This window comes from Mus pahari, chromosome 10 (assembly GCF_900095145.1).
Source record: "Mus pahari chromosome 10, PAHARI_EIJ_v1.1, whole genome shotgun sequence".
Classification (NCBI taxonomy): Eukaryota; Metazoa; Chordata; class Mammalia; order Rodentia; family Muridae; genus Mus; species Mus pahari.
The window spans coordinates 9,082,027-9,096,707 of NC_034599.1; the positions used below are offsets into that span (position 1 = coordinate 9,082,027).

The 14,681-nt window shown below is 44.5% G+C and overlaps 1 protein-coding gene across 1 annotated transcript in view; it reads left to right on the forward strand.

The window, feature by feature from the left end:
* Maml2 (mastermind like transcriptional coactivator 2) overlaps window positions 1-14,681 on the forward strand; it is a 318,494-nt gene that overhangs the window by 219,757 nt on the left and 84,056 nt on the right. The window contains exon 2 of the mRNA XM_021206900.2: window positions 8,533-10,146. Coding sequence (XP_021062559.1) covers window positions 8,533-10,146 — 1,614 coding nt within the window. The remainder of the gene's footprint in view (window positions 1-8,532; window positions 10,147-14,681) is intronic.

Genomic DNA, 14,681 nt, shown 5'->3' on the forward strand with positions numbered 1-14,681 from the left:
GACTCATTCATGAGCCTAGGCAGCGAAGCATCTGTGCCCTATGTACTACCAAGTGCCCAGATCAACTGGATGCCCAATAACACTAATCACCAATTAGTCAATGAGCATTTCCCTGGGCTAGAGCTGGGATGGGTTAGTGGAGCCATGAGAAGCTTGTCTCCTGTTGACTTTTGAAATCATACTGAAGTTTAAAAAAAAAAAAAAAAAAAAAAACTCACATACTTGAACCAGTTGCCAAGAACAATACAAGGCAGAAAGTGCTAAAACCATCATAGCAGAGCCAAAAACTCCGAGGGAAAGCAGGATGCCGTTAGCCTTCCAGAGAACCCTTTGGAGCTGGACCCTCCAAGTGAAGTGGGAGAGAGCACTGTCATGATTGATGATGGCAATGCACTGTGCATTCTGCTGAGAAGGACATTCAGAGTTTTAGGAGTAGCGCCAGCATATTAGACATAGCATTTACTTTGGATTCACTTCGATATATTTTGGGCAAAAAGTGAGTCACGGATAAAGTATTTCATGCACAAAGCAGTTATTCTTTTTTCCCTTCAGGCCTTATAGAATATTGTGTTCTTCTCTGTGTTCAACACAGCGGGTCCATCTCTGAGTGCTCCTGCAAGTCCTGGCAGGGACTACTGGAACAAGCTGGGATAACATTATCATGGGCTAGACCTGAAATGACACTCTTTAATGTAGTAGTTGACTACATGGGAAAGATATCTACTTTGAATATCTTTAAATTAATCTTAATGTTAACATTCAAAATGTCTCATGATATTTTTACATGCAGATACATATGTGTATATGTATGTATGTATATATGTATATACTAAAATCCTGTCTTAAGAATAAATAAAGAATTTTCATTTTTATTTCGGGTTTTATAAAGAATGGTTATTTTGTTGAAAAAATCTCTTGAAGCTTGAGTCTTAAGGACCAAAGTTATGGACAGAATTTCCAGACACATCTAGTATATTTTCCCTAGCTGGTCTACCAGCAGCAAAGCCCTCAACCAACTCAAACCCCACAATTTTTCTTAAAGGAGTGAAAGTTTGTGTCTAAACTCACACAGAAAGTGTGCCTTGCTGCTCCCGCACCATCCCTCCTGGCACAGAGTCACTCACTAGGAGCTTCTGCCTTCTTGTGCCAGATTGGGATCAGCACAGAGGCATACGACTGTCCTGAGCCCATCACCACATTCTCACCCCTTCAGTTTTGCCTCATTTTGATGATGTTCATCTTCCTCTTGGCTCCAGTTCTCAAGGCTTTACACTGATGTGGAAGCTAGTGGGATGTGGGTTGGGCATGAAAAAGATCCCCACAGCTACAGACTTCTTGCTAATGGACACTATTGGCTATTTTAGAAAGCAGTTCAGCCACAGCATCATGGCAGGTCCATAGGCAGGTCCATATAGGCAGGTCCATAGGCAGGTCCATATAGGCAGGTCCATAGGCAGGTCCATAGGCAGGTACATAGGCAGGTACATAGGCAGGTAATATGCAGTGAAGCATTGGACCCAAGGCCATGCTTAGAGAACTTACAATCAGGTTGGACACAGGCAATCCAGCAACATTAAGAGACAAAAAGTCCACGTTCTATAAGGCTAAAAAAGAAAGGGAGCTTTATAATATCTTTGGAAAAGGACCCAAGTCTCCAGTTTCTTCTCTCCTTTAGTTAAGGATTTTTCTGATGATAAGCTTGAAGTGACACTTGCAAGAGGAAATGTAAACCAGGGAGGAATTGCACTCCCCCTTGAGAGTTGAGATGAGCTCAAATGTATTATTCCACAATCCCAAACATTTCACTGTAGTAACCAATGAGAAGTCACGCGTGATCTTTTGGGCTAGTCTCTTTCTAGATCATCCCTAATTTCTAGCAACAACCACAACTCTAATGGGCAATAAGGAAAGCTCACACAGTGGGATCCAGGTACACACACACACACACACACACACACACACACACACACACACACCTCCAGGCAGCTACAGATTTCAATCTTTCGTGCATGCCTGGTTGAGAGGGACATGAATCTACTTGGGGGACTGTGGCCTGCGGAATGAATTGTTACCTTTGTGAGGTGCATTGCTTGTTTCTAAGGCAGCACAGGAGACAAAGAGTACATTTAGTTTGTGGAAAAGGACGGGGGCAGGGGAAGAAACAGAAACCAGAGGATTGTGCAACCATGGCGCTTTCAAATCCCTCCAGGAAGTTTATGTTTCAAGGCCTTTGGAAGAGTGAAGTACAGCTGTGTAAAACAGAGCTGTTTACTGATGGGCCACAGTCCCCCATAAGTGTTCTTGGTACCACCTCTGCAGCCCCAAGGATGACAGGTCACTGCTTGTAGACTTAGCTAGCCTAAGCAGGCTTGTGCCTACCCCGGCAGAGACCATATGTCTCAAAAGGCAAGGGGATGTTCAGAGAAGACTGAGAAAGGGGAAGGGGGTGAAGAGCCACAGCCCAGTGGATCTTAACAGAAGAAAGTCAGGATTCCTGTGTGAAGTGTTAACCAAACTACAAAGAAGCCCTTCAGATGACCAGCCAGACGGTGTACTCAGTACATCATCTCACACACCAGCATAGCAATTTTGGATTTCTTGTGAAAAATTCAAAGTGCCCTTTGCATTATCTCCTTTAAGGCTTGAACGACAACAGAGGATGTGGCTTAGCGCTTTCTCTGTGTAGTTAATAAATCCGCTCACTGGTGGAGTGGCCTCTAGTCTCTTCTCTCTCTTATAATGAAGCTTCAAGACTGACGTGTGGAGATTTCTCCATCAACCTCTAACCAATCACGGCGCCATTCTCTCCCTGCAGCCTCGCCTTACCCACGCCCCGGACATGCCGGGCATTTTCACACCACTGCTCGTTCTTCCTGGATGCCTCTGCACACTGTGTCTAGAACAGTGTAGACTAGAGACATGGTAAAGACCAAAAGGCAACAACAGCAAGTCAACAGCCAAGAGGCCGAGTGCTGGCCGAGGTGGCCTGTGCCGGCTGGCACACTGCTTCATGGCATTGCTAGCTTCTGCTTCAGAAAGGAGTCTCATTGCCTCAGCCTCCAGCGTGCTGGGATTATAGGTGTGCCCTGTAATCTGGCTGTTCCTACGTAATCATAATGCCAGGATTCCCAATTTCTTACATGCTGGAAGGATCCAGTGCCACTTTTCAACAGACTCTCCGTGTAGAAGCAGTCAGCACAGGCTGTTGCTATGGCAAAATCAGCTGAAGTAAAGGGGTCATTTTGGCTCACAGTTCAGGGTACAGTCGGTCATGGTGAGGCAGAAATGGCAGCCTAGCAACCAGCTGGTTAGACTGTATTCACGGTCACGAAGCCGAGAAAGACCATAATGAGCTCAGCTTGCTTTCTCCTTTTTATTCAGTCTAGGACCCTAATCTGTGGAAAGGTGCTGCCCACATCCAGGGTACAGGGAACCTAATCTAAATAATCTCTTTTAATAGATATGGCCAGAGGCTCCATTCCTGGGTGATTTTAGATTCTGTCAAATTTACAATGAATGCTAACAATCATAGTAATACAAGAACATTAATATAGCTTAAAAGCTTACCATTTTCTTCCATATTCAAATGAATTACACATCTTAGTGGGCATTAAGGCTATGATGACCTGGTCTGTGGAGTCTACCAGTCCTCAGTAGCAGATGCATCTTGGAAATCCTCCCTCCAACTTGTCAATACAATAAACTGCGTTCTAAAACCTGCTGTCGTCTCTTGTGCCTCAGCACATGGGTCCGTCTCCTGTCCCATGCCACCCAAGTTACCAGAAGGTACAACTAGGTAGCTCTCAGCTTCTCTGTTCTGACCTCCCCCCTTCTCCATTTAAAGCTGCACCCTCACTACTGCTCACCCACTTCCAACTCACATTTTCTTAGGTCCTGATTCTCCTTTTTGCAAATTCACATTGTGTTCTCTGAGAAACTCTTTCACACTGAGGTTTTAGTGATGGTGTCTACACGTTCTCATCTGTGTTTGATTAGAACCTTTTAAAAGCTCTACACCATAATTCAAAACCATGTGTCTGGAGAAAAGATTTTACTTCAGCAATAGAAGTACTTTAAAGATGTGAGCTTTGAGTGTCATTTAGATTGTAGGGTCAGCAGTTCAAATCATGGCTACTGCATCTGTGTATTTGATGGATCTTGGTGAGATGGTTATGATTGGAAACTTCTAGAAGGTAGGATACAGTCTTTCTAACATAATCTCTCCACAAAACTCTGTCAGTAATGTCATGCCTCATAGGGTTTGGAGTATGTGGGTGTATGTGAGTGTGAGTGTGTGTGTGTGTGTGTGTGAGTGTGTGTGTGAGAGAGAGTGCATGTGCGTGTGTGTGTGTGTGTGTGTGTGTGTGTGTGTGTGTGTAGAACTGAACCTAATGTTTTATGCATGCTGCATGCCCCCTCTACCGTGAACAGCACCCCTAACCCTCAATGGAGCTTTGATGGCATCTCGCTGTCTCCACAGACCCACACATCTCCTTTTCTATTGCCATCTTTAGGTATCTTCACCTGTGGTGAGTGGCCACCCTCAATCCCTGCTCCCTTGATATTTACTATTCTCTAGGCTTGGGCAGGAAATGACCCCAAAGATAATCTTTTTGTAGAGCACAGAATTGAAATCTCTAGGCTAAGCTGGCAAAGAGAGTCAATGTGAGAATCAGTTTTAGGTGTCTGGCCTCTCAGTATCCAGACGTCAGTGGCATTTATCTCTGAGTCCACCATGGAAGCCCTTGCTTGAACTCCGGGCTTCGTTGCTAACTGCATGTGTTTTCTAGTCACAATGTCACTCAGTCTTCAAACTCACCTTTCTTGTCTAGAAAAGAGGGAAAGCATACAGTGCTGAAGGAGCAGTAAAGTGTGTTGTTTTGCTGAGTAGAAGCTCTAAGATTTATTTACCTAGATGAAGAGCTTGCTCAGCTCAAGGCCAGTGTAAGACCCTGAATAATAGCTGTTAGTGTTGCTATCTCCAGAGCCAGTGTATCAATTGCTCCTTCTGGGCCTGCTTCTGCAATCCTGGCAGCCCACAGAGTGTGGGACGGGCTGCGTCCCATAGTGAGTGCAGGCCCGGAGAGGAGTGGCTGCAGAATCCGGCAGAACTAGTTTTTAGTAGGTTTCTGTCTTTTGCCTTTTCAAAGCAGTGGAAAATAAATCAAAGGTGAGAAAACGCAAACCTGGAAAAGAATGTATTCCATTGTTCTTTATGGGGGAGGACCCTTCCAATGCAGCTCCTGCTGAAATAAATCACAAGCCACATGGCTGAGTCTGCTCCTGCCTCTTCCCTAACCTAGGACAGACAGCAGACACCTTGAGTCTCTGGCTGTTGTTTTTCGGGGAGCAGAAGGTGCTGGGGAAGCCCCACCATTGACTGAATTCTGTTCAGAACTGATTGGACATCTGGAGGGACTGGGTTAGACTGCTGGGTTAGTAACAGAAGTCTCATCCACACTAACTTGAGCAGTGAAGACTGCAGTGTATTAAAGACTGCAGAGCCATGCATAGATCTGCCTCTCTAAAGCTTCTGTCTGCCAGGCCTTTACAGCTAGCTCCCAGGTTCAGTCCATCTGCCTGGCCTTTACAGCTAGCTCCCAGGTTCAGTCCATCTGCCTGGCCTTTACAGCTAGCTCCCAGGTTCAGTACATCTCTGTGCAGCCAGCCTAGTGCCTCTGACCTCACTTCCCACAAGGCTACAGCTCTAGTGGAGCATCCTCTGGCCCAACACGGGTCAGGTTGCTTTCCTGCTAGAGTCACACTTGCTCCACCAGCACCTCACCTCCATCACAGCCACATGCCACCTGTGCGTGGTCAAGCCAGGAGAGGGCTGGAACAGGTTTTGATGAGCAAGATGGTAAGGATACAGTCCTGCACTGCATCCTGGATGTTCCCAATTCTACCACGTTTTACCTGAGGTCTAAGGCTGCCCTGTGCTCACTGCCACAGACCATCTTCCTACCAGATGAACCTTGGTCCTAGACTGACTGGCTGAAACATAACAGGATGGAAATGGTTGGCTTTGGGACCAAACAGACCTACACTTTATAACTGTGTGACCTGGAAAAGTGTCATCCCTCTGAGCCTTGTTTCCTTATCTATCAACTGCATACCTAATATATATCCAAGGAACTGCTAGGCAGATGCAGGGCAATAAAGTTATCCTGCTTTAAATTCCTGGCATATAAAGTAGACACAGGGCTATGAATTTCCTTTGCTTGACCCAGAGACATTCAAAAGGAAGGAAAGAGAGAGAAGGAATAAAACTTTCTGAAAAGCATTTCAACCTCAGCTACTTTGCAATTATCCTGAGTGGACATTAAATAATTTAGTTCTGTGGGCAGAGCCATGGAAACCACACTGTGGCAGAGACAGCTCTTGCTTTAGAGATGAAGCAGCTATTGGTTCAGGGAACCAATGATGAATGCTTTCTCCTTTTGAAACATTTATTGTTATGGCTGCATGGTTGTGCAAACTTGCTCCATGGATGTTAGATTTCAGTTCAGTCTGCTTCCTGGGCTCCTGAAGGCAGTGCTTTGGCATTGTGAGCTGCACAGATATGTTGCTTTGGAGACACACAGAGCATGTGCAAACCAGAGAGTCGTGGACTTCTTATAAACCATAGTCATGGAGTCACTGCTGCGAACACCGGGCCAGATTTCTATATGAGTGATCTAGTCCTTTCCTACGGGACATTTTTCAGTTTGGGAAACAGAGGCTCAGGCAAGCCTGGTGAATTGCCAGGTCACTGCATTGCAATGTAAGCTTGGCTCAGCCTGGTCCCAGCACCTTTTCTCATAACACATGCACAGTACTGCTTTTCAACGTGGCTTTGTTACAAGATTTAATGAGTGTCTTGGTCTGAATAAGGTGACCTCACATAGGCTTATATGTTTGAATGCTTGATCCCTGATTAATGGAAGTGTTTTGGAAGGATTAGGAGGTATGGCCTTGTTGGAAGAGGTGTGTTACTAGGAGTGATCTTTAAGGTTTCAAAAGCCCATACCAGGCTCTCTCTCTCTCTCTCTCTCTCTCTCTCTCTCTCTCTCTCTCTCTCTCTCTCTCTCTCAGCTGCTTTCAGATCAGGATGCAAAGCTCCTACCTACCTCTCCACCGCCATGCCTGTCTACTTCCCACCATGATGATAATGAACTAACCCTTTTAAACTGTGAAAAAGCCCCCAAATAAATGTTTTCTTTTATAAGAGTTGCTGTGGTCATGGTGTCCTTTCACAGCTGTAGAGCATTAACTAAGACAAAAACAGAAGAAAAACGTCTCCAGGAAAACCTGCACTTTGAGTGTCTTATTTAATAAGGGCATACCCCCACAGCATTGTCCCTCCAGCGTGAGGGGACCAAGGATAGTAAGCACCCAGACATCCTAGATCTTAAGTGAGGAAGAAGGATCTGGGAGCCCTGAATGTGGCAAAAGGCTGAGTGCAGGCAGTAACGTTTCCTATCACCTAGCCCATCCCAGGCCCAATTGCCATGTGATGGGATTATGGAAGACAGAGGTCTCCTTGGACCTGAGAGCCGTTCTAACTTAGAGGATGCCAAAGAGGGTAAGGGTGAACCTGGAAAGGAATATAAGAAGAAGCTAGAAATTTTGTACTTCCTTAAACCCTTTGATGTTTCCCAATTTGGTCAAAGTGTGAGCACTTTGAGTGTGTAGCTGACCTAGCATTTTATGTACACGTACATGAGACATTTCTCTTTATTCCAGAAGAAAATGCATGCTTAGGTACTGTGAATAACTCCTAACACGTCAGAGAAATTCTTCCCCTATTAGCCAATAATGGGGATTAATTGATTATGGGGATTGTTATACCTCTAACTAATTTCATTTTTCTCTTGTTTATTCCATTATATTCCAGACTAAGTCTCACTGGGGGAACAGATAAACTTCATGCTGAAGTCAGAAGCTATAACTTGGGTGATAGACTATTTGCCTGATCTGCTGGGTTCGATCCCCAGCACCACATAACTAAGTATGGTGATAGATCGCTACAATCCCAGCTACTAAGCAGGTCAAAGCAGGAATACCAGAATTTCAAAGGTACCCATAGGTACACAGCAAGTTTACCTATGGAAAGCTGGCAAAGAGACCAACCTGGCAAAAAGAAGGTCCTGCCTTGCCTCCAAAAACAACAACAAAAGTTGTTTTGTTTGTTTTTTTTTAATTAAAGGTTTAAAAATTGAGCCTAGAAGCCAGAAAGATGGCTCAGGGGTTAAAAGCACTGATTATTCTCCAGGAGAACCTGGATCAGTTGCCAGCACTCGCAGAGTGGCTCACAACCAGAATTGACTCCAGTTCTAGGGCCTCTGATGTCATCTTCTGGCCTCCTAAGATCTAAGCCATTCAGGTGGATCATAGACATACATGCAGGGAAAACACTCATACACATAAAATAAAAATGAATAATACCTTTACAATGCTTTTTTAAAATTAAGTATAACATTGCTCTTTTTAAAAGGTATAATTGGATAGGAATTTTAAACATATTTGTTTTATTTCATTTCTGTCTTTCAGCTCCAGGGCTCTTTGAAAAGAAAGCAAATAGTCAACTTGTCTCCTGCCAACAGCAAGAGGCCCAATGGCTTTGTTGACAGCTCATTTCTTGACATCAAAAGGATCAGAGTTGGGGAGAACCTTTCTCCAGGTCAGGGGGGCCTCCCAGTAAATAATGGACAAAATCATTTGATGCCAGGGCCCTTGCCCATGAATCAAGCACCCCTGAGGGAGACTAATGCTCTGCCACCTCCTGCACATTCTCCTGGCAACAATTTGTTCAACATGGGCTTAAAGGAGGTGAAGAAAGAACCTGGGGAGACCCTGTCTTGCAGTAAGCACATGAGTGACCAAATGACACAAGAGAGTGTTTTTACTAATAGGTTTGGAGATGACCCTGGAGATCAACTGATGGACCCTGAGCTACAGGAACTGTTCAATGAACTGACCAACATATCAGTGCCTCCCATGAGTGACCTGGAGCTGGAGAACATGATCAATGCTACCATTAAGCAAGATGACCCGTTTGGCATTGACTTGGGTCAGCAAAGCCAGAGAAGCACACCTAGACCCTCCCTGCCCATGGAGAAGATCATTATCAAAAGTGAATATTCGCCTGGTTTGACACAGGGCACTTCAGGCTCTCCCCAACTGAGACCCCCATCAGCTGGCCCTGCATTTTCCTTGGCTAACTCTGCACTCTCCACTTCATCCCCAATCCCCACCGTTCCCCAGAGTCAGCCTCAGCTTCAGACAGTATCAGGAGCAAACAGGGCCCTGTCAAGCTGGCAAGAAGTATCCCATGCTCAACAGCTCAAGCAGATAGCTGCAAACCGCCAGCAGCATGCACGGATGCAGCAGCAACAGCAGCAGCAGCAGCCACCTCCCAGCTGGCCAGCCTTGCAGTCCTCTGCTGGGCCATCCCCAGGGGCATTTGTGCAGGAAAAAATCCCCAGTCCTTCCTTTGGCCAGCAACCATTCAGCCCACAGGGATCGCCCATGCCTGGAGTGACTGGCAGCAGCAACCAGTCCAAAGCAGCGGCCAATTACACATACAAGGCCAGCCCCTCAGCCCAGGCTGGACACCTGGATGTGCTTCTGCAGCAAAAGCCTCAGGACCTCAGTCGAAGTTTTATTAATAACCCACACCCAACCTTGGAGCCCCGACATGGCAACACCAAGCCTTTGTTCCATTTTAACTCAGACCAAGCAAACCAGCAGATGCCTTCTCTTTTGCCTTCCCAGAACAAACCTTCTCTCCTGCACTATACCCAGCAGCAGCAGCAACAGCAGCAGCAGCAACAACAACAGCACCAGCAGCAGCAGCCACAACAGCAGCAACAGCAGCAGCAGCAGCAACAGCAGCAGCAGCAAGGCTCCCTGGCAGCTCAGCAGCAGCAGCCACAGCCACAGAGTTCATTGGTAGCTCAGCAGCAACAGCAGCAGCAGCAGCAGCAACAGCAGCAGCAGCAGCAACAGCAGCAGCAGCAGCAACCATCCCAACCCACCCAAGCTTTATCAAGCCAGCCTTTGATAAGGTCACCCTTGCCACTTCCACAAAAGATCATGCTTCAGAAAATGCAAAATCAGTCCATCTCGGGCCTGGGATATCAAGTCACTCAGCAGCACAGACAGGTAAGGGCTCTGGAACTTGGCCCCAGAACTCCCACAGGTGATTAGCTTGATAATTAGGCTTTGAATACTCTTATGCTTCTGGTGAGGCATGATTAATACCGGAAACCCAGTGGTTCTAGTGAGCTCACAGCAGACTCATTCTCTTGGTATATCTAGAGCAAGCACTAATGTTTTCTTACACTCTATCATTGCTTGGGGGCTCTGTAATGATCAGTGATTCTTGCAACTACTGCCTTGGTGATATATCTGGTTGTCAATCATATCCTGATATGCTTGGTATTCATTCATCCAACCAGAAAATCAGATCAATATGCATTGAACTAGTGCTACTATGAAGGAGACATTGTAGCTACGGTTGCACATTGGAATAAGGCTAGAGGTAATGCTGAGAGTGCACCAGTGTTACCAACTGTTGTGTTTAGTCCATGGCCACCCTGAGAGATCTCACAGGACTCCATGCTCACAATCTGCTCATCAGTCCTACATCTCCAGGGACCCCTACATCTGCAAGCACCATCTCAAGACAGGACAGCGCACCTTAAACCATCACTTTAACACTATACAAGCAATGACAGGCAGACTCAAAGGTCTTTCCCAGTGAGTGCAAATCAGAAGTGGCTTCCATAAAAAGTTATGACTGGGTGAGATAACCATGAATTTAGCAAAATCAATTGCTAATCATAGAAATAAACCCATAGTTGTTTTACATCCTCTGGTTTTACATTAAATAGAGGTTTAATTTTGCCCTGGCAAACAAGGTCAAGAAATTTATCATTCCTACAAAACACATACAGCTGAGTAAGAGCTGATTCCCCAGGAAACTTGACAGAAGAACCTCTTTCTGGAAGGAAGGAAGACATTTGAATATTGCATTGTTCACATTGTTGGCAGGTGTGCATCACCTTAGAGCAGCAAGCTACATGGTAGAGGATGGAATACCACAGAGTGACAGCTTGAGGGGTAAAATCCTCTATACTAAATAAAGATTTCAGCTCCACCCCCTCCGTGTGTGTGTGTGTGTGTGTGTGTGTGTGTGTGTGTGTGTGTGTGTGTNGCTAGGTACGATAACTTGTGTAATTTAATATGGATATACAAACAAAAAAAATCACCTGAGAAAATCACTTTTCAGAAATAACTAGAAAGCAGCTAATGATGTTGTTTTCTTTTATCTCCCCCCCCTCCGTGTGTGTGTGTGTGTGTGTGTGTGTGTGTGTGTGTGTGTGTGTGTGTGTTCTAATTATGAGCAGTAGAAGGGACTTGGGTAGGCTTGTATATATTTTACAACATTAATATGACATAATAATCATACAGTCCTTTCATAAAACAGAACATTTTAGATGATTTAAAAATACATCACAAAACTTCCTTCCAATGCCACATGTAAGCTTTTTTTTTCTGGGTGAGCATGGTTCAAATTCTCTCTGGATACTCCTTGCTGTACCTTCTCAAGCAACTTGCTGAGGCTCTCTCAGCTGATCCTCCAAACTAAGAGTGGATCATGAATGATAAAAATAGGATCTTCTGGGTTTGGGGTTTGTATGAAGAATGGAACAAGGTAATTCCCAATGCAGACTATATAATAAGTGAAAATTATTCATATTCTCATGGAAAGTGTCATAAATAATCAAAATATCCCCTTTAATGAAGCAAGCACTTGTGAAAAGAGGGCTTGAGTTTATACAAGGGATGTGAGTTCTAACATGTAAACAGTACTGCATACGTTAAAGAAAGCTGCTGCTGCTGCTTTAGCACTAACACTGTGACACACGTGTAACACGTCAGTCTCTCTGACTTAGATTTGCAACCATGGACACAACCAAAGGCAAGATAGTAATAAAATACATGTGTTGATAACTTATTCTACAGAAAGACTGGTTTCTGTCTCTTTGGCTTGAAGTTCATCATTTAATTCTTATAGGGGAATTCTTCCCATCATACAGGTTAGAGAATTGAAGCACGAACAGTGTCAACATCTTTCTAAACTCAAGTGATCAAAAGCAGAGCTCAGAGTCTAATGCAGCATCAGAGCCATGCATGCAACCACTATGAAATACAGCTCATGGGCAGGATTTTCTGGGGAGTGAATGCCACAGTACATCATTGTAAAGACTGTCAAGAAATTTTTTTTCCATAGCAAAATAATCTGTATAGAAGGCTTAAGTCTTCGTGGGACAGAATATTTCTGACGTCTAGCCTTCAGGGCTATTAACAAAAGGATTTTTTAAAGTCTATGTTATCCTTGAGCTTCCCGATGCTAAATACTGTCCACCTAAGAAAATGCACAGTTTACAGTGGGAAATATAACTATGGTGCTCCCATCACCAGCATCCTCCATTTTATGGCTAGACCCACTGCTGGTACCATCAGCTGCACACATCTCTGGATCCTCCACTCTCCAATCTCATCCTAGCTTCCAGGACTCAAGTTCATCAATGTATGCTGATCGCCAAGTCCTCAAACATCTCACAATGGTCGAGACCATTTCCACCATCTCAATGAGTATGCCAAGAAAATACTCATCTTTTTAAAGCAACCTTAAGAAGTGGCAGGCATGCTAAGAGCACTTTGGGCTGCAGGTCTCTCTTACACAGCAGCCAATCCTTTCCATGGAATGGTTTGTCCCAACTTATTGGCTTATCAGCACTCAAAATGTTTTATATTTCCAAAAGATATTCCCTGTTGAACTAAAAATGCATTCTTTTTCTAAGCCATATGGCCAGATGCCTGAAAGTGTGAATATTTCTGTCCTAACATTGGATCTAAGCAACTCAAATGGATTCTATATTTGGTTTAGAATTCTCCATGTCTGAAACTCCTAGGAGGGAACTCAGCCAGTGAATGGATGGTTGTTGTGACTGAAACACAAATTTATATATTCCCCCTTAGTAGAAGGCCAAGTTCCTCAATCAAATCTTAAGAGCCTCAACCCACTCCCCCCACCCAACCAAGAGGAGCCTCCATAATCTGTATCAGCCCTTGGTGTCAATCAAGCAAATATCCTGCTCTCCTCCCCATCTTCTGAGAGTAATTCTGTATAATGCCTTGAACATGAACACCCAGAACACTGTTTTCAAGATGTACACTGATGAGAGAATCAACTTAGCTCTCATATTCTGCATTATTAGCCAGTGAAGGTGCATACAGGGATAGAATTTTTGTAACAGTTAAAACTCTTTTCTCAACGGAAAAATCATCTTGAGAATTCAAAGTTTTATAGAATAACATCCAAGCCTCTGCTAGAGGCTGCAAGTTAGCCAAAGGATCATCAAACTGGGCCAGCAGCAGGAACTGGGTTCATAGAGGAGACCAAGATAGAGAAAGAAGGGATTTAAAGAGCTGACAGCCTAAGAAAGCTAGGAAGCCATCAGTATAAAGACCAGAGGAGGAAAAAAGACTATGGCCAAAGATGAATGAGGGATATGAAATCTGGACAGAAGGCAGGAGAGACTCAAGAGAAACAGTGATTGTTGCCAAGGGCCTGTGACCATTTGGTGACTTTAGCTATGATGTACCTTGACCGCATCTTGCCAAGAAGGAAAAAGGTTGATATAGGCCAGCTATAGGCTATCAGTGCCAGGCCAGAAGCATTCAATTTACATTTTCATTTTATCTTTGAAGAAAAAACTGGTTTTAATACTTCATGAAATAAATTCTTAGACCAAGACACTAAATGATTTCTATCTGTAATTCTGAGCAAGTACTTTGAATTCTCAGAGCTTAGGTGAATTTACTCACTTGCCTACTCTGAATCCATGGACATCTTCAGTCTCCTGGTCTGTCCCACCAGAAGTCTAGAGCCAAAAATTCCAGGCTAAAGTCAGACCTGCTTAATTCTTGACATTGGCACTACCTTGAATTCATGTATTCACGCATTCAGAAAATGTGGAATGACTACTGTGTGCCAGGCAGTTATGGATTTGGATGCTAGAACAGGAATGAAGTGTAGAGATGGTCAGCGCTGGCACATGCCTTTAGTCCCAGCACAGGGGAGGCAGAGGTAGGCAGATCTATGAGTTTGAGGCCACCCTGATTTACAGAGCAAGGTCCAGGAAAGCCGGGTCCACACAGAAAAAACACCAAGAAAAAAATGAAACCTAGAATCAGTAACTCTGAACTTTTGTTTTGTTTTGTTTTTTTAAATTTATTTATTATTATTTTCTTTATTTACATTTCAAATACTATCTTGAAAGTTCCCTATACCCCACCCCCACCCCTGCTCCCCTACCTACCCATTCCCACTAATTGGCCCTGGCCTTCCCCTGTGCTGGGTCATATAAAGTTTGCAAGACCAAGGGGCCTCTCTTCCCAATGATGGCTGATTAGGACATCTTCTGGTACATATGCAGCTAGAGACTCGAGCTCAGGGGGTACTGGTTAGTTCATATTGTTGTTGCACCTACAGGATTGCAGCCCCCTACAACTCCTTGGGTACTTTCTCTAGCTCCTCCATTGGGGGCCCTATTTTCCATCCAATAGCTGACTGTGAGCATCCACTTCTGTGTTTGCCAGGCACTGGCATAGCCTCACAAGTGGCC